Raw genomic sequence first — 18,791 nt, forward strand, 5'->3', positions numbered from 1 at the left:
CGGACCGGCCCGTGCCAACGTCGGCGGTCAAACGCGCCAATGGACAGAGGGCAGGGCTGCTACCAATGAGATCAAAGAGTTAGCGGAATTGTGACATGCTATTGGTGATTTCGCTTGTCAGTCACCGCCGCCGGTGCCGGTGGTTGGCTGGCGGGGAGGAGGGGGTTTCCGGGGGCGGGGATACTATATTAGGGCCGGACAAAGGCGGCAGCGAGGCCGTTCACCTAGCCGCCATTTTGCGCACCGGGCGCTGAGCAGCAGCAGCCGCCGCGGCCGGAGCTCTCTTCTCATCTCCGTCTCTTCCCTCCGCTACACCATGTCGCGGGATCGCTTCCGTAGCCGTGGTGGCGGTGGAGGCGGCTTTCATCGGCGTGGCGGCGGTGGTGGCCGCGGCGGCCCCAACCACGATTTCCGCTCGCCGCCGCCCGGCATGGGCATGGGACAGAACCGCGGCCCGATGGCGGGCGGCCCGCAAGGCCCGGGCGGTCCGCCGGGAGGAGGCCCGAAACCCGAACCTCCGAAGCCGCCCACGTCCACCTCTGCTCCGCCTTCTTCATCCTCCTCAGCCTCCGCCACCACGGCGGGACCCACCGGCAGCCAGGCGGGAGCGCCTCCATCATCTGCGCTTCCTGCGGGGCAGCAACCACAGCAGCAGCCGCCAGTTTCGGCTCCTTCCTCGTCTCCCTCCGGTCCACAGCCGCAAACCAAGCCCAGCCCTAGCCCCACGCCGGCCGGCGGCCCTAAGAAAGGACAAGGACAGTCTCCTGTCGGTGGCCCCAAGGGGCCAGGGGGCCCGCAGCAGGGGCCGCACAAGGGCGGCCCAGGGCACCGCGGCGGGCCGGGCGGGGAACCGCGGGGCCGCGGGCAGCAGCACCCGGGCCAGCAGAGCCTTGGTACACAGCAGGGCTCAGGAGAAAGGAGTGAGAAGCTGTCGGACGAGGTGAGTCACGGCACCCCCCCGCCTCCCTCAGGCACAAGATGGCGGCGGCTCCGCGCGCCCGCGCCGCCATCTTGAGGGGAGGAGCGGGGTAGAGGCGGCGGCGCCTCAGCGGGATCCGAGCGGTCCCTGGTGTCACAGCGGTCCCGGGACTGCGGTTTGCTTCCCGTTGCGTTGCCCGGGGCTGCGGTTTGGGTTCCCTCGAGGTGCCCCTCGCGGTGCCACCGTACTGTGGTTTGGATCTCCTCGCGGTGCCCTCGGCGGTGTCGGGGCTGCGGTTTGGGTCTCTTCGCGATGTCTCGGGACTGTGGTTTAGGTCCTTTCGCAGTCCCGGGGCTGTGGTTTGGATCCCCTCACAGTGCTCGGGCGGTCCCGGGGTTGCGATTTGAGTTTTCCGGGGGTCCTCAGGTCTCCCCGCAGTTCTGTGTGCAGCACTCAGTGGCGGCTCGAACTGGTCTGATTCTTTGTAGGGGTTTAAAGCGAACCTCTCTCTGCTGAGGCGACCTGGGGAGAAGACGTACACACAGCGCTGCCGGTTGTTTGTTGGGAATTTGCCTGCTGATATCACAGATGAAGACTTTAAAAGACTGTTTGCCAAATACGGGGAGCCAGGAGAGGTGTTTATCAACAAGGGGAAAGGCTTTGGATTCATTAAATTGGTAGGCGTTCGTGTTGTGTGTCCATCCCTTCCTTCTCGCGATGTGGTGCTGTAGAACTTAGTTTTCTAAAACTGGGTTTTGCGCTTCCCCCAGGAATCTAGAGCTCTTGCGGAAATCGCAAAGGCAGAGCTGGACGATACCCCCATGAGGGGCCGGCAGCTCCGTGTTCGCTTTGCCACTCATGCCGCTGCCCTGTCCGTGCGGAACCTCTCACCCTACGTATCCAACGAGTTGCTCGAGGAAGCTTTTTCCCAGTTCGGTCCGGTGGAAAGAGCTGTTGTGATTGTAGATGATCGAGGTAGATCAACAGGAAAAGGCATTGTTGAGTTTGCATCAAAGCCAGCTGCAAGGAAAGCATTTGAACGGTGTACTGAGGGAGTGTTTTTGTTGACAACGTAAGTACTTTGCTAGGATGTTTTAGTTTTAAGCTGCATACTGTAGGATACTAGTTTTTCGGAATAAAGGCTTTTAGAGGAGTAAACCGAATATTTTCTGTTCAGCACTCCCAGGCCAGTTATTGTGGAGCCATTGGAACAACTGGATGATGAAGATGGTCTTCCAGAAAAGCTTGCTCAGAAGAATCCAATGTATCAAAAGTAGGCACAGTCTTTTGATATAAAGAGGCTATTAATGATGTTTTAAGTAGTATTGCCCCTGGCGCTGAGGAATATGGAAAATTTTTCAGAAACAGGCTTTGTTTTCAGTTGTATTTCCAGTTCTTGGGGGTTTTTTTTTTTTTTTTGTTCATAGTTTAAAGTAACATAATGATTTGTTTAGTGCATTCACCAAGTGTTACACAAGCAGTTTTCTACATTGTGTTACAAAGAAATAGCAGCTGGACAGATGGTTCTGGTGTATGTAGAAACTTGGAAAGTCAGACTTGATCTGTTTCATGCTATTGTTGAGAGCCGTTGTCTCCCTTAAGGCATATCTTGGGTTGATGATCCCATGGGGAACTTGGAAATTTGCATTCATGGTTTGAAATGAGAAATAAAGTAAAGTTTTAACTTATTCCATGATTAGTATAAACTTGTTGCGCGTGGATTTGCCTTATGTGCTGACTACTGGCATAAAGGAACAAAGAGTCTACAGGAGCTAAGAGTCAAGAGAAATATTTTCTGAAACAGCAGGTTTTTGTTATTATCTCTGTATTAAACCTGCTTGTTGTAGGAATTTTATATTTTCCCACATCACAAAAGGAGTGCAGGGAGGGAGATTCAGTCAGTTTGCTTGGCTTAGAAAGGGTTCAGAATTCCTTGCTTGGATCAAAAATTATGGGTGGTTTAGAGGCAGCTTTGAGAAGAATGTGAATTAATACAGTAATCTAGAATGTTGAAATACTTCATATTGGTAATGCATGGAAAGCTTTTGAACTTGGTAGTTTTGTTCCGTAAATTACTGAATTTTAAATTCTAGTTGATTTACATGACAGAACAAACTGTTGGCCCTCAGACATTTTTAGAACTGCTTAAGTGAAAGTGAAGGCTGTTATTTGCCTTTGACACAGAATGCTTTGACAATGCAAAAATCCACCTCAGTTGTGCCTGCTTGGGCAAAGGCCTGTCTTGTTTGAGGATTCTGCACCTGCACTTGTCAGCAGTGAAGTGTCTGAAGGCAGAATGAGGCAAACAAGGAGTGGCATTCTGAAGATTTGGTTGTGATAGTGCAGGAGTCTCCACATGTGCTGTGATAGTTATTTGTGTCCAGTGCTGTTGTATGAGTGTGTAAGAGGCAGCACTTGCATCAGAGCCAGTTCTCTCTCCCATGGCTGTCAGGTATTCTCAGGGTGCCCTTGATGTTCCCTGGTTAATTGAGTTGTTTTGCTTCTGATCTTGTATTGACCTTGAGTTTCCAGGATTGCCTGCTCTGAGTATCTTCCTTTCTGCAGGGAAAGAGAGACTCCTCCCCGTTTTGCTCAGCCTGGCAGTTTTGAATTTGAATATTCCCAGAGATGGAAATCTTTAGATGAAATGGAAAAGCAGCAGAGAGAGCAAGTGGCAAAAAATATGAAAGATGCCAAGGACAAGCTTGAAAGTGAGATGGAAGATGCTTATCATGAGCATCAGGCAAACCTCCTGCGTCAAGGTAACAGGTTCTGAGTTTTTACTGTCTTTCTGCTTTAAATGCTGGCTTAAATGTATGGCTCTTTAATGATTTAGTGAGTAAATTCATGCTTCTGACTGTGTACTTGAGAGGTTCAGAGGTAAAGAGAAACTGTTAGTTTTTGGTGTTTATTTCAGTGTTTTAGTGGTAAGGACAGTGATACTGGAAGGTACTTTTCTGTCATATTGCAGCTGAGGCAGGTCAAATTCAGATGTAGTTAAAATGTGACATTCTGTGAAAAAGCCGCTCACAGGCTTCATTCCTGCAGACCTCATGAGGCGCCAGGAGGAACTGAGGCGTATGGAAGAACTCCATAATCAGGAAATGCAGAAACGCAAGGAAATTCAGCTGAGGTTAGTTTGGCTTTCATGGCATTTTATTCAGTTAGGTTTGGTCTTTTTTCTCCAGTTACATATGAAAGTATTTTTATTTTTCAAGAAACACCATTGCTGCTTCAGTTTGTGTTTGCGAAATTGAACTACTGTGTAAGTTTCTTCTCAAATATTTGAGCATCATAGAGTATTCTTTTTTCTGAAGTAATCACTCAGTACCTTTATGTTGCTGGAGCAAGTGATGTTGGTGTGTGTTGGATGTGCTCCACTCCTGGGGCTTAACAGTCTGCTTTGGGGTGACCAGGCAGGAGGAGGAGCGTCGCCGGCGGGAGGAGGAGATGATGATCCGTCAGCGGGAGATGGAAGAGCAGATGAGAAGACAGAGGGAAGAGAATTATAGTAGAATGGGTTACATGGATCCAGTAAGTGACATCGTGGTGGGTTTGGGGTACATTGCCATGTTCAGGAAGTTTGTTGATGTGTTTTCAAGATCTCTGTGCTTTGCTTCCCTTGGGTTGGTGATTGTACCGTGTTTGTGTACAGGCAGTGACCATAGTTGGCTGTACGTGTGCTTTGTCTCCTGAAAAGTTTGGGTTTTGGTGGTTGATTATCCAGGTTAAAAGTTGTTTCTTCTATGCAGAGGGAGCGAGACATGAGAATGGGTGGTGCTGCCACAATGAACATGGGAGGTAAAGAATCTTTTAATAAATTACTTCATGTGGCTAACTTAGAAATTGTCAGAATATAATTATCTATTTCTCTCTCTTAGATCCTTATGCTTCAGCAGCCCAGAAATTCCCACCTCTGGGAGGTGGTGGCGGCATAGGTTATGAAGCTAATCCAGGAGTTGGCCAAGCAGCCATGAGTGGTTCTATGATGGGAAGTGACATGGTAACGTATCCTGTGGTGGCTTTAGCTTAGCACAAGGGAGTTGTTGTGGTTGGGAATGAGTTCTCCAGTGTTTGGATGATTGTGGAAATGTCACTGTTAACTGCTGACTCTCTTGTCAGGTGTTTAACACAGGACAACGTGGCAGTGTGTAGCACTAGAGTAGTTGATATTCTTTATGGTAGCTTACACACTCAGAAATTGTAAGTGAATTCAAATGTGCTCTTAAGCATATTTGCAATTAACTGACTTCATTGGACTTTGGAAATTCTGCGTCACTGTTAGGCTTGGAAGGATTTTTATGAATTCTAGAGAATCTGACAAATTTCATCAAAATGCTTAATGTGGTAGCTTTTCAGTAATTTGATGTTCTGTATTGATGGACAAGAGAGATTTTTTTTTTTGGTTCTCCTTCCCAATGTGTAACACTGTTTTGGCCCTTCCAAGCCTAGGTAGGCTGGATGCATGTTGGTCTGGGTGTGCTGTTTAGTCCAAAATCTGCGCTCAGGTCTGTTCCAGCAGCAGATTAACTTAAGTAATCAGTGGTAAACAGCATATCCCTTAGTCTGTGCTGATGTTACTGTGGAAGAGCAGAAATGCTGGTTTTTAGCTTCAGGCATGTTCCAGCTATCCTGGACTGTGTAGCCATTTGTAGTTCCTGTCTCCCAAAGGAACGTAGCCCGGTCTGTTTTCCTGTGTTGGGCATGACACAAAGGTAGAGCCCGTTAAAGCTACATCATATCTCCTGTTCTGAGGTATGTTTCCAAACTGTACTAATTTGTGGCACACTACATGTGTGACTGGGCTTTGGACACTGAAGCACCACGGATGCAGATTACAGAAGTGCTTAATGGGCAGGATGGGAATCTGTTGGCTTAGGTGACGATACCAGTGTGCTTTCACCCTCCTGAAAGGGTGTACACTTGTAGCACAAGCTGAACTAAATGATTTTTGGGTGGGTTTAGGCCTCTGGCTTAATGAGCTGAGCTACCATAGTAGCTTGTCAGATATCTTCTGTTTTATCTTTTTGGGGAACATATCTTTGGAATGGTGACTTCAGAGAACATCATTGATTCGGTAGACAGTGCTGTTGGCCTTAAAGTATCTCAGTAACCTTACTGATATGTAAGCAGTTTCTGAGCTTCCTGTGAGCAGTTAGGCAGTGTGTGCTGGATACTATATACATTTTTCTCCTGAGAATCACGGTGCAGGTGCATGTTGAACTTGTGTAATATAAATATGGTCTGGTCAAAAGATGTGACAGTGAGTTGGATTAACTTCCTGGAGTTTCTTAGGCTGGGGATCTCTGCCACACAATGCTGTCACAGTTCTTGGGCTGATAACTTTAAACAGAACTGGAGATGAGTTGAAGCTGCCATGAATTAGGCAGAAATAACCTAAGTAATACTTCTGGAACTCCTTTCTTGGAAGGATTGATGCTGACTTTCACCAGTCAGAAGCTCTGAAGTGTGCATTTTCAGTTGCAGATACTTTTTGTAACAAACCAGCTACCATTATTCTGTGACTCGGTAGTGGGAACCTTGGTTGAAATGGAAATTTAAAGCTCTCTTTGACATCATAATGTGTAAGTTCTGTAGGTTGAATGCTGATCACACCTAGTAATGCAGTAACTGAACAAAGTACATGCAACTAGAGGTACTAGTAAATAGACCTGAAGTCTCTGCTTTATTGCAGAGTAACTTATCTCTTAACACTTTGGTGTGAAACCTTTCAACTGCTGTGAAACTGTGAATTTTCCAAGAGCTTGTGGTGAAGGTGGGGCGGGAGGGGAAGTACTGCCTGGATGCACACAACCCTCTGTGCATAGCTCTAACTGGAAACGCTGAGTGCTTGGAACACGTTTTGCATCTGATGCAGCCACCGGCAGCTCCGGAGTATGTTGGGTTGGAACGAGTGCCAGACTTGGCTTGAGCAGTTGCGTTGGTTAGGTAAAGCACTGGTCAGTAGCTTTTTTCACATTTTTTTTTTTCTTCTTGCAATGCAGTAGTGCTCACAATGAGTTTTGGTACTGCCAAAGGCCTCTGCAGTTTAGTCAGCAGACCGTAGTCTTAACCCCATCTTGAAAAGCACATGGTCTCTAGACAGCACATGCCAGTCCTGGTGAGTAGGCATTCTGTTACATTTGATGAGTGTCAGCTCCTGCTTCAGCCAACCAGAGCTGCATTCTCTCATTAGGCTTATTTGGAAATGACAGTGATGTATTCTGAGCTTTTACTGCACTGAAGGTGAGAAGTTCGCAAGCTATTTGCATTAACTTGGTTGAAAATTTTGCTAGAGCTCATTTGGAAAGGTTGTTAATTCACATCTGCACTAATGCTTACATTTCTAGCACTGCAGGGAGGATCTGTTCTTTGTAACAGATGTATGAGAATGCATCAAGTGGGAACATACCTCAAGGCATGTATTACAATAAACTAATTTTTAAATTACCCTTTTTTCCTTTCTATGTTCCCGGTACCTGTGGATCGGCTCAATGGTGATTGTATCGACGAACCTTGACTACGGAACCTTCTAAAAATATATACTTAACACACATGGACATCAACTACTTATAATGAACTGTTAATTCTGTTCCAATAGCGTCCTGAACGCTTTGGGCAGGGAGGTGCGGGGCCCGTGGGTGGCCAGGGTCCTAGAGGAATGGGGCCTGGAACACCAGCAGGATATGGTAGAGGGAGAGAAGAATATGAAGCCCCAAACAAAAAGCCCCGATTTTAGATGTGACCTGTAGTTTCATTCCAGTTTGTTTTTGTCTGTCTTGTTTAGACACCGACTTCTTAATTCTTGCATTTTAGTAAGAAAGCTACGTTTTTATGGATGTTAGAAACTTACTGACCTAATATTTGTAAGTGGTCTGTTTGGGCGAGTACAATTTAATTATGTAATGCAGTGTTTCAAAATCAAATTTAGCTGTTTTTTTGATGTATAACGTCCCTAACTTGATGGCAGTGTACCTTGTGCCACTGAATTCCCAAAGTGTACCAACCTTTTTTTTACTGTGCTTCAAATAAATAGAAAACTAAATGTAGTAACTCTTCTTGCCAGTCGTGGTTAAACAAATGAGGCTGAATACCACACCTGTCAAGTAACTTGAGAGCCTCGAGCTGAGGTTGGATCTAGACCAGGGTGTGGAACTGCAGTGAAGAGTGAGATCTCTTCCCACAGTGCCTCTCTAGCCAAAGATTGGGTTAAATTGTAGCTGAACTTTGCAGTAGGTGCAGATTTTTTGAGCAGTAATTGTGCTGCGATAAGGAAGCAAATGGAAATCTTACAAATGCTGTAAGATACATTATTTGAAGCTTCACTGCAAGCAGTGCAGTAATTAATTCCATATTTTAGCTATGGGTGGTGGGCTGGTAGCACTTACCACCCTGACAGTTACTGCTTGGAATCTTTCAAAGACTTTAAGCAGAAGACTAGCAATGGTTATTTTAAAATAAATTCATAGAATGCCTTGTATTGGCTGACTTCCTCACTAAAGGATTGTTAATGTGATATTTATATGCTCTTAAGCTGTTTTGAGATTACAGGATCTGGCCTTGCTCCATATTGTACACCTGCCTGAAATTGCTTGGCAAAAAGACCAGAAGTGTTACTCAAGTGATTAAGGTTAACTTGCTTGTGTCCTCATGCTAACAGTGGACTAATTTGCCTAGTTCAGTATACAATCATTTGTATTATGGGGACTTCAGGAACTATTCTTAAATTGTGTAGCTGGTGGGCAAATCCTAAAATCCTGTATGTAAAATACAGCAATCAGCTTGCTTGCATGATGGTTATCGCTCTTTTATTATTGATGTTTGGAGATAATGCTTCAAAAGTAGTATCTGAATCTGGAGTTTTAAGAGTTAATACTACACAGTGCAAATAAACTCCCTTTAAGGTTCTTTTTGTAGAAGATCTGATGAATTCGTTAGTTTGCTTTTCATTTTATTAAGCCCCAGAAGAATTTCAGAGCATTCTGGACTCATTGGTAAGGTAGTTGCTTTGCTTATTATTATTACATAATGTACCAGGTAAACTGGGAACGTGATTTCCCAGTGTCGAACACCTTTGTGTTAATGCAGGATACATCAACCTGCGTGGCACAGAGTAGGTAAACTTAGCTTGGCTGTACCTTCACATGATCCCCAAGCAGCAGAGTTCTGTGAATAGCTTTAATCTTCCCAATATCCTTCCATGCCTTGTGCTAAGCATTGGCTAACTCTAAATTTTCTGCTAAATTTTCCCTGTGGTTAAAACTTAAGTGTCAGATTGCAGGGTTTTAGGGTACAGATGTCTGATCCCTCTTGAAGTACTGTTACCCTTAACTGACAGAATAGCAAGTTGGGAAATGCTGATACAGGTAACACTGAGGTGGAATATGAAGCTCACTAAAGGGTGATTGAGCTTGTTTGGTGAATGCTTTTTGTTTACCCAGAAAAGTTTGGGGGTTGATAACATGCTACAACAATCAATTGCTCTTGAGGAGGGAATTCCAAATTAGCAGTTCCTAAACTGCAGACCAAGTATTTGGAAGTTACTTGTATTGGATAGTTTACAAATGAGCAGTATCAATGCAATTTGCATTATTGAAGTGGTTTTAAACTATCTTTTCTGGAGGGTGTTCATGGGACACCCTCAAAAGGTGAAGGTGTCTGAGGTGGGGAATTCTGAACATGAACATTAAATTAATTTTTTCAGTTTATTTTTCAGATTACATGTCATTCTTTATTAAAAGATGCTGGTGCATATCCTAAAGTATGTTCTTTTATAGTTCTGTAACTTGGAAGAGTGAAGGATGCTGCTGTCTTTGTACCTTACAGATCTTTTCTTTGGGTACCCCTGTTTTGTACGTAAGCTACTGTTGCTAGGTACTAAAATAGCTGAGCTGCAAAACCATGATTAGTAAATATATTTGGAAGATCTGTCAGTTTTCAAAAGATCTGAAAGATTGGTTAAATCTGGCTTTGTTGTAGCTGCATAAGCAGAATTTCTAAACCAAGTTCTGCTTTGAGTTGCATGTACTAAACAGGCATATGATGAACTAGCCAACTTCTTTTCAAGACCTTTTAAAGATGGTGTCTTAAAAGCTGGCAAACCTGTCAAACTTTAAAATCTGATAAAAGTTATTAAATGTGGGAGGCGAGAAAGTGACATTCCTTTGATCTGTTCCTATGAGGTTTTGGACTTTTCATAAACTCAGATTTATATAATTGAATCTTCTAAAATCATTCAGAAAAGTGCTTTGCTGGTCAAGACCTGTTTTTGGATGGTCTGGATCACATAACATTTTTGTACTGGACTTGGAGGACATTGGCTGTTGCAATTTAGCTTGTTTTATCAAAATTGAGCCCGTTTTGACACTTGGAGCTCTAAAAACTGCAGCAAGTAGAAACTGGTGTCGTTATACATATGTCTTCACACTATCTCAGAAATGAATACAGAATAATCTTACCTTCTGGCGTAGATACATTACACTAATCATTTATACAGCTGATGAGAAATTGAAAATGCTTTTGAGATTTTGTGGTATTTTTGTGGTAGACAAATTCTTGGCTTCTCCTTGGCAACCATTTACTGTGGCAGCAAGTTCTTGCTGGAGTATGAGTCTGCAATTTACACTTTAAACTAGTGGCCTGCTACATAACTGCACTTAGCCAGCATTTCTGCAGTTCATAACTGTGAGGAACGTAGTACCACAAATGGCAATGGACATTAGGACCCGGATGTAGTATTCCTGCTTGCTCCAAGATTCTCATTGCCGACTGCGTACAGGTAGGTAACAAGCAATATAATATAACTTGGTGACTTTCTGTGTAATCTTATACTGTGGGTATTCTGACATCACACTTCTGACTGTGGAATTACAGTGCAGCACTCCATACCTGTATGCTGAGCTTGCATCAAAGCTGCGTGGTTTTCGGTTGGAAGATTTTGTCTCATTCAGAGACAACAAATAACTTACTGTGGTTTCTTAGATGAGGATTTCCAGACCCGATTCCTGTGTACAACTTGGCTTGGGTGGATTTTTCTTAGTTCCGATGTAACGAAGATATTCTTAACTGAGCACTGTGGGGAAGAGGGAATGTGATCTTAAACTCAGTTCACTAGTTGATGAGGTGCTCTCAGTGCCTGGCAAAGAACACTTTAAACTTTTCTGTAGTGATGAAGTGGCCCATCTGCAGCTCATCCATATGTAGAGTCTTGGCTTGGTGGGAATGTGTTAGTAACCACTGCTCTTGCCTCATGTGTGCTATGTGAGAATCACCTCAAGCTACTGGTACAAGCAGCTCTGAGACTGATCCAGAATATTTTTGAGGATGTAAATGAGTGCTTGATTGAATATCCCTGTGAATTTCATGGAGCTTATTGGACATTGCAGTAGTATTTATTTTAACCTTTGATTGACAAGCCTGATACATTCCTCTGCTTTGACAGTGATGAGATTCTGTACTTCTGCCTCGTAGAGTCATCTTCATAGTGTTATGTACAATTCATTTTTCATCAGTCTTGTAATTCTGAACTCTTCATTAGTAGAACTCCTGACTACAGTGTTCCAGGATCAACATGCTTACATTGCCAGACATCCAGACGTGCTGATCTCCAGCTCTTTTGCATTAGCTCTTGAAACTGAATTTCAAGGTCCCTTGTTCCAGCAAATGATCTAGCTCTTGTCTGATACTCGGTTTGTTTTGCAGGTGTTGTAATGTATTTTCCCTTGTTCTGGAAAGTTCTGCTTTGCATACTCGTTTCTGGTATCATTATCACTTCTGGACCCTTCTTTGTTACCTTCCAGGCAGGACTCTTGCTGGTGAACAGGGATCTGCTGGACAACCTTGCCCTCTGTTGTAGCCACCTTTCCAGGTTCCATTGAACCCTTGAAGTAGCAGGTGCACCATAAGATAATGACAGTAGGTCTTTGGTTACACCACAGTGAGTGTAGCCCATGCCAGCTGGTCACACAGTGACATCTTGTCAGAAAGTCTGTTTGGCTTTTCATGATGATTTACCTTTACCTGTGACTTGAATCCATTTTGTGGTGGCTTATCCTTACCTGGGACTGGGATCTGGTAGCAAACCTGCTGGCAGTCACTGTGCTGTCAGATAGCAAAACTGAATTAGTGATCTTAAACCATTGCTCAAGATCTGACTTAAGTTTTTCCAGTGTGCTCTGGATACTTGACCTGCAGGAATGTCATGGAGGGATTATTGACACATCTGCCTCATTCTATGTACTTGAACTAAGCAGGTTTTTGACACTCTTGGAGCAAGCAATTGGTGACTGAACCATGGGGCTCAGGCCAGCTCTGGCTGCAGTGATGAAACTTGGTGTGGTAGCAAACTTAGTCATGTCTGCTCTAAGTCAGTCTGTAACAAGTGGGTACAAGAAATGACATTCAAGTGCTTGCATTGTGTTTCATCTTTGTTTTATCTGTGTGTGAAATACACTTTTTCTCAAAAGCTTACCTGAAGCTCAGAAGTGTGGTGTCAGAATACATCTGCGTACTGCTAGGCCCTCCAAGCAGAGCCTGGTGCTGGCAGAAGAGCACAGCACAGTGTGGATGGGGCTTTATTGTAACATTAAGCATACAAAGTGTTGATTTGCTTGCAGTTCTCCCCATAGCTAAACACTGAGGCCTGTGAGTAGTTTTAGGACTGGAGCAGTAATGGGGTTGCATGTCTCTGTTAATCATTGCCAGCTGCAGTGACCTGATCAGGAAGGCCAGTGTTCTGTTCCATTATGTTCAATGAGGCTGAGCATGTTGGGAAGGATGCATCCAAGTATGCTGCTCTGGGGAATCACTTGGCTTCTTCCACTACCAGCAAGTTTTGGAATCAGCTAACTAGCTTCAGATTTTGTTCACTCTCTATACCAGCTAGTGGGGCTGTTAAATAGCTGCTGCCTGGAAAAGGAAAAAAGGGAGGATTGGCCTTCTCCCACCTGTGTCATTGCTGCTAGGTAATGATTGACACGTTAGGACTTGGCTGTGCAATCCCGCAGTGGTCTGTGAACACCCCATCTCTATAAATGTTGCTTCTGAACACCAGTACTGAAGAGCTAACTGGGGAGGGGTGGGAGGAATGTGGCTAGCAGGGAATCTGGAGTTTTCAAAGGATGCACAAAGATATAGTATCCCTTATGCATGGTGTTTGTTGCTATGGCAGAGAAAATAAAACGTGCATAACTCCTGTTCCCAAGGGCCATGAGGAAACCCAGGTGGGTGGTGGGTTGGAGAGTAAAGCCTGAAGTTGTCCCTGCCTGGTCAGATCATGCTGTGCCCATGGTGGAATCTGCCTCCCAACTGGAGCTGTGCAGAGCCTTGTACCACATCCCCAGCTCTCACCACTGCAGGCTGCCCTCAGCTATAGTTAAAGGGGGGGTCTTGAGGAGGGAAGAACCTTGCTGAGGATAAAAGCAGTGACAGTGCCAACCTCTAGAGTCTGCCTTTGGCTTCTGAAGCACATGCTGGACTGTAGAACATGAGGGCTCCAAGAGGCCAGGACCCCTGCATTCCCTCAGGAAAGGGAAGTGGGGGTGGAGGGGGGGGCATTGCTACAGGAGACAAATAGGGTCATAGAGTTGAAGTAGCTGACAAAATTAATGCCTTCACATAAGGGATAGTATACCTGGCTGCAATCAAACCTCACTGTGCTCAGACTGGGGTTATGGTTTGTGCTCAGGGTGCAGTTCTTCAGGCAGCTGCCTGCATATTCCTTCAGCTCTCGATGAGTGTTTAGGCTAGCCTATTTCTGCCCCTTATTCTTCCACGTGATAGTTTGGAATAATTGATAAGGTCCCCCTCATAACTAATCAGTCCATGTATGTTAAAGCCTTATTTTTAAGTTAGTTTTGAAACGGTCGCCATTTGCTGTGTATGACTCTAATAACTTCAGTTGTTATCCTTTAGGTGAAGATGAAAGCTGAGTGACACCAGAGTGCTCATCCATGGGAAGTAAGTACCCCTTTTTTGTGCTGGGTGGATGACATAATAAAGGTTTTTGGACACGTGGTGTTCAGTCTCTGTGTACCTTTGAATTGGGAAACACTGAGAAGTTGGGCTGAGTGGATACTTGAAATGTGTAGGGTAGAACACAGTCCCTGCTGTCACACTGTGGGCTTGAGCACCCTCACTCCACCTGGGCTTGATATCTTGACAGCAGCAGCTAAAAATACCTTTCTAGACGTGGGTTTGTACAAAAGATTTCAAAATCACTGCAGGTATAATAACTTGGGAATGTTTTTCCAGTTGAGGAGTCGAACATGAGCACATCCAGCACGGTGCCCGTTGGTGTGTGGAGGGACCAAGGGAACAGGTGGACAAGTAAGTAGTTGGTGTCCTTATACTGCTATGAGGGCTCTGTAGCCCATCACCCTCTGCTGGGTTATGTAATTTCTGCCTGAAATGTGTGATTAATTTCAATTTCATGTAACATTTCTGCATCTTGCTTTTGTGAAATGAAAATGTAACCATTGTCGGAGACTTTTCAGCCCTGCAGCAGCAAATGAATTCTTCCTTTCTGTGCTGCAGGTGGTCAAACAAGAAATGACCATTCCTGCACTCAGGCTGTGGTTGGTGATTGTCTACATGGAAAAGGAAAAAAAAACTGCTTCTCAGATCTTAATTCAACTCAGCCTTGTTAAGAAGCTATTTGCTGAAATACTCAAATGTTGAATTTAAAAAAATAACCTGGTGTATAAATCAGCAGGTACAGGAGCAGAGCAAATAGTTCAGGGAAATAAACCAACTTGCAGAGCTGGAATTAATGATATTTTTCCTCTAATTTGCCACTAAACTACAAGGGGAAACTTGAGATATTTAAAATCTTATTTGAGGAGCAACATGCTGAGTGCCTTAACTCGGGAGTCACAGGTAATTAACAGTAGATCTATAAGGTATGAAGCCAGTGGGATTCAGTGGGTGAATTCCTATTGAATCCTCTGTGGTTTGTCACTGCTGTAGGATAGAAAAACACACAAAATCATGTCTGATATTCATAGATTAATTCTGTTCATTTAATCTCAAATCTGATGTACTTGAGAGTATTTGGCAGGTACATGGCATGTGATTCTGAATGGTGATTCCATGTTATGTAGTTTTTGCTGTTTTCTGTCTTTCTTGCAAAATCTTTCTAATCATGTGCTTTGCACTTGCAGAAAAAGAAGTCTGAGTGCAGTGAAGAGGAACCGGGAACATACAGCTCTTAAAAATAAAATATTTAAATATTTTTATAAACTATTTGTTTTATTCTGGAGTGTACTCAGTGAATAAGCAGTCTGTCATTGTGGAGTGGTATGGCTGGGTCTGAGAAACACAAATTTCTGGAAATTTCACTCATTCCTTACTCCTATTTTGTGTGTTACATAGGTTTGTATTGTAGAATTCCAGATGTTTACCTGTGTCTGGTTGGTTTTTAATAACTTGGCGATGACTGTAGTAATCAAGCCTGAGATGCCAAGAGTTACTCTGGAGGCCAAAGCAGTGCTGGATGTAGCTGTTACAGCACAAGTTGCCATTGTTCATGTTGCTTTACTTGATGCTTTGGCAGGTGCACTGTGCACATACACTGTGGTTCATGCTGTCATTCATTAAATACAATCCTTTGTTTAAATATCAAGTTATTTAATATGTTAAAATACACCAGTGGTGACTCTGCTAATTGTAGCAGGGTTCACTCTTGCAGTTGCAGAGAGTCGTAAACATTTGGTTGGGTCCTGCTTTGCCAGACTAGGAACATGAAAATTAATTTTATGTGGCAAAGTGGTATGAAACACCTGAGAGGGGTCTGGATGCCTGGGAGTGCTCGTGGCAGGGAGGGTTGGTGCTGCACCTGGGAGCTGCTGCTGTTTTCTCTCAGGCAATCAGGTGCTGGGTGCAATCCGAGGTGTTTCACTGATTTGATGACTTTGTGGTATTGTCTGGGTCCCGAAAAGGCTTTGGTGAGGTTTTTGTGGTTCCTCAGTAGCTGCCCTGCAGGGGCTGGGGTTTAGTGTCTTTGCTTCCACAGCTACTGCAGCTTGTGCAGCCTTTTTTCTTCAGCTTCTTGTTATTTTCCAGTAACTTGTCCTCATTTCCACTGTTGAAGCATTGGCTGCTTCCTGTGAGAAACTGTTCCAGCATTCCATGTGCTGAACTTCACCTCCTCAGCTCCCTGCTATGAGCAAACTGCAGCCTGTGTGTTGTAGGGACTGGATAGGTTTTCCCCGGTGCTGGTGTCAGCTGTTAACCATCACCTGGCATGTCCTCTGGTGAGGCTGACACCTCCATCTACCACGTAGTTCATTAGGTAGCTTCCTGCAATCAATAAAAGATCAGAGGCTGATAGCCGGTACACTTGAACAATATCCTGTGAGCAGTAACTGCTCCCCTGCTGCCACAGCCCTGCATGCATGCTGAGCTGCTGCACTCACTTTTTCAGGGTTTGGTGTTTATTTTTCAATTCTGTTCTAACCGAAGGGCTTTCCAAGCTATGAAGGCCTGGAGCCTGCCCTGGCCTGTTGCTGTCATTGCGTGGTGTCACTGCCAGCCTGAGCTCCAACTCATGGTGAGCAGCTGAAGAATCATGGGCCGAGAGTAAAAATAGTGTCACTGCCCCTGGCCCCTGTCCAGCCCGATCCTGTGGCAGTCCCTGCAATATGATGGCCGAGCCGGGGTCGGTGCAGGTCCAGGCTGGCCGTGCTTTCTGTGCCCCACAGTGCTTCTTCGTGCCGGGCGAACAATTCGGGCTCTCACGATTTATTTGCATTAACGAAATACTTCCACTTGAATTACACAAACGTCATCGCCTGCGGCTCCCCTGGGCCTGGCTCTCGCCACTCCCGCTCTGCCGTTCCTGGGAGGCTCGGCCTGTGCCGGTGGCGGAGCAGCGCAGGCGGTGACGCAGAGACCGGGGGAGCGCGGCCGCCTCCGTCCCCCCCGAGCGGCTTCCCTGGGGCCAGAGCATCTTCGCTGCTGCTGCTGCTGCCTGCTCCATCGGCTCCTGCCCGCTCCCTGGAGCTGTGCCCAGCACTGCCTCTACCCTGCCCGATCTGTGGATCCCCCCCCAGCCCCTCGCACCCCAAACCAGGCGGTGTTACCATGGATCACGCCCGCTCACAGCCCACGAAGCCCCAGCTGTGGGATTTTTTTTTGCGGGGTGGGGGGTTCCGTTTTTCCTCCAGCTCTGTTTCGGTGGGAGGATGGAGGGGCTAGCGGGGACGTGTCACAGCCTGGGGGGTGACGCTGCACATCTGAGCACCCCCTGCCCCGGCAACACCCATGGGCTGGGGGGTCCCTGTCCGTGTGGGAATACGGCTGGGCCGGGATGAAACGGGCAGGGACCAGAGCGGGGCCGGGCCGAGCTGGGACCGGGACCGAGACCGGGCCGGGCCGGGCCGACCTGGGATCGAGGCCAGGGCCAAGCCCAGCTGGGATGGGGGGCCGGGGACCGATCCGGGCTGATCTGGGAACGGGGCCGGGGACGGGTCCGGGACCGGGGCCGGGCCGGGCCGAGCTGGGAACGGGGCCGGGCCGCTCCGCCCCGCTCCGCCCTCGGGCACGCCCGTCCCGCCATGGCGGCGGCCTTCACCGCCCTCCGTGTCCTGCTTGGGCTCTTCTTCTCCCTCTCGGGCGCCTTGAAGGTCTCGGACTGGCTCTCCGCCGACCTGCACCGGCACATGGTGAGGGCGGCCACAGGCTCGGGGAACGCAGGGTCGAGCCCGGGGGGAATGAGCAGCTTGGGGGCAGCGCTACAAAGAGCAAAGAGCATTTTGGTGTGGAGGCTCCGGGGGAAAGGAACATGTTGGGGTGCGGGGCTGAGCTGCAAGGGGAAGCGTGCAGGACTGACCCTGTTGTGGTGCGGGGTGAGAATAAGCAAGTTGGGACTACTGGGTGGAGCACTTTGGATTCAAGGCTGAGCCCTTCTTTGTGAGTCAGCCGGAGTCCCTTGGAGTGCAGGGCTGATCCCACTGGGGTGCACGGTTGAGTCACTTGGGGTGCAGGGCTGATCCGCCTGGGGGAAATGGGCAGGATGAGGTGCTGGGCTGCAGGGCCAAGAATTTTGTGGTGCAGGGCTGATCCCCTTAGGGTGTGTGGTTGAGTTACTTAGGATGCAGAGCTGATCCCCTTGGAGGACAGGACAGGGCAGAGCAGACACACTGGAGGGGCTATATCCCCCCAGCTCCAGGCTCAGGGCTGCCTCGCTCCCTCCCACCCTTCCCAGGCATCCGAGTTCGTGCGCTTTGCCAAGGTGTTTCCCCTGAAGGAGTTGGGGTTTGTGCCGGAGCCGGGCAGGTACCTGGTGGCCGTGGGCTGGGTGGAGGTGATGGCCGGGCTGTTGCTGGCATTTGGGCCCCAACTGCTGCAGGAGATCAGCAACTTCATCCTCAGCGTCGTCATGATTGGTGAGAGCCAGTGGGCGCCCACTGCCCATGGTGGGGTACTGGGACACCCTCGGCCAGAGACCCCCATTCCCACGCTCTGCTCCTTGCCCAGGTGCCATCTACACGCTGCTGGCGCTGCAGGAGCCGCTGGCCATGTGTGCCCCGGCCACCGTCTCCCTCGGCCTCCTCCTGCTGCTCAACATCCGCGGGTACCCAGCTGCCCCCCGGGCCAAGTTCGAGTGACGAGAGGTGGGAAGGACAGACAGCTCGGCCGGTGGGAAGCAATGCCTTTGTGGTGTTTTCAGGGATGACATCGTATCCTGCAGGGTAACTTGCTGATGAGACACAGTGTGTCCTCTCCTGCCTCTGCCAGTGACTCTGGTGCTGGTTGTCTCCACGCTGTGGGGCCTGGGCTGGTGCTGTGGGATGGTGGCCGTGGCACCACTGTGACACTGCCGTGGCACTGCTCTGGCAGCTCCATTGCTAAACTCGCACAAGGTGTCTGACTC

The 18,791-nt window shown here is 47.1% G+C and overlaps 2 protein-coding genes across 6 annotated transcripts; both read left to right on the forward strand.

The window, feature by feature from the left end:
• Positions 1–216: 216 nt before the first annotated feature.
• SFPQ (splicing factor proline and glutamine rich) lies at positions 217–15,160 on the forward strand. 5 transcript variants are annotated; one of them, XR_009933977.1, is made up of 12 exons: positions 217–940; positions 1,408–1,596; positions 1,690–1,991; positions 2,097–2,192; positions 3,485–3,681; positions 3,968–4,052; positions 4,336–4,453; positions 4,672–4,720; positions 4,801–4,922; positions 13,832–13,876; positions 14,171–14,245; positions 15,079–15,160. XR_009933977.1 is itself a non-coding variant. In XM_062509240.1 (11 exons), the coding sequence occupies exons 1-10, from the start codon at positions 317–319 to the stop codon at positions 13,850–13,852; spliced, it is 1,803 nt and encodes a 600-aa protein (XP_062365224.1). In that variant the 5' UTR covers positions 217–316; the 3' UTR covers positions 13,853–13,876; positions 14,171–15,160. The 5 variants fall into 5 exon arrangements, 3 of the variants coding, with proteins under 3 accessions (XP_062365224.1, XP_062365223.1, XP_062365225.1); XM_062509240.1 differs by having other exon boundaries at positions 14,171–15,160; XR_009933976.1 differs by lacking the exons at positions 13,832–13,876; positions 14,171–14,245; positions 15,079–15,160 and adding an exon at positions 7,521–7,637 and having other exon boundaries at positions 4,801–7,040.
• Positions 15,161–17,469: 2,309 nt separating this feature from the next.
• TMEM35B (transmembrane protein 35B) lies at positions 17,470–18,791 on the forward strand. Its single transcript, XM_062509267.1, has 3 exons — positions 17,470–17,580; positions 18,123–18,303; positions 18,395–18,791. The coding sequence occupies exons 1-3, from the start codon at positions 17,473–17,475 to the stop codon at positions 18,523–18,525; spliced, it is 420 nt and encodes a 139-aa protein (XP_062365251.1). The 5' UTR covers positions 17,470–17,472; the 3' UTR covers positions 18,526–18,791.

This window comes from Cinclus cinclus, chromosome 26 (genome assembly GCF_963662255.1).
Source record: "Cinclus cinclus chromosome 26, bCinCin1.1, whole genome shotgun sequence".
Taxonomy (NCBI): Eukaryota; Metazoa; Chordata; class Aves; order Passeriformes; family Cinclidae; genus Cinclus; species Cinclus cinclus.

Coding starts and splice junctions, on each gene's coding strand:
- TMEM35B (XM_062509267.1), top strand. CDS start 17,473: ATGGCGGCGGCCTTCACCGCCCTCCGTGTCCTGCTTGGGCTCTTCTTC. Junction 17,581..18,122: donor CCGACCTGCACCGGCACATG/GTGAGGGCGGCC, acceptor CACCCTTCCCAG/GCATCCGAGTTCGTGCGCTT. Junction 18,304..18,394: donor CCTCAGCGTCGTCATGATTG/GTGAGAGCCAGT, acceptor CTCCTTGCCCAG/GTGCCATCTACACGCTGCTG.
- SFPQ (XM_062509239.1), top strand. CDS start 317: ATGTCGCGGGATCGCTTCCGTAGCCGTGGTGGCGGTGGAGGCGGCTTT. Junction 1,992..2,096: donor GGAGTGTTTTTGTTGACAAC/GTAAGTACTTTG, acceptor TTTTCTGTTCAG/CACTCCCAGGCCAGTTATTG. Junction 2,193..3,484: donor AAGAATCCAATGTATCAAAA/GTAGGCACAGTC, acceptor TCCTTTCTGCAG/GGAAAGAGAGACTCCTCCCC.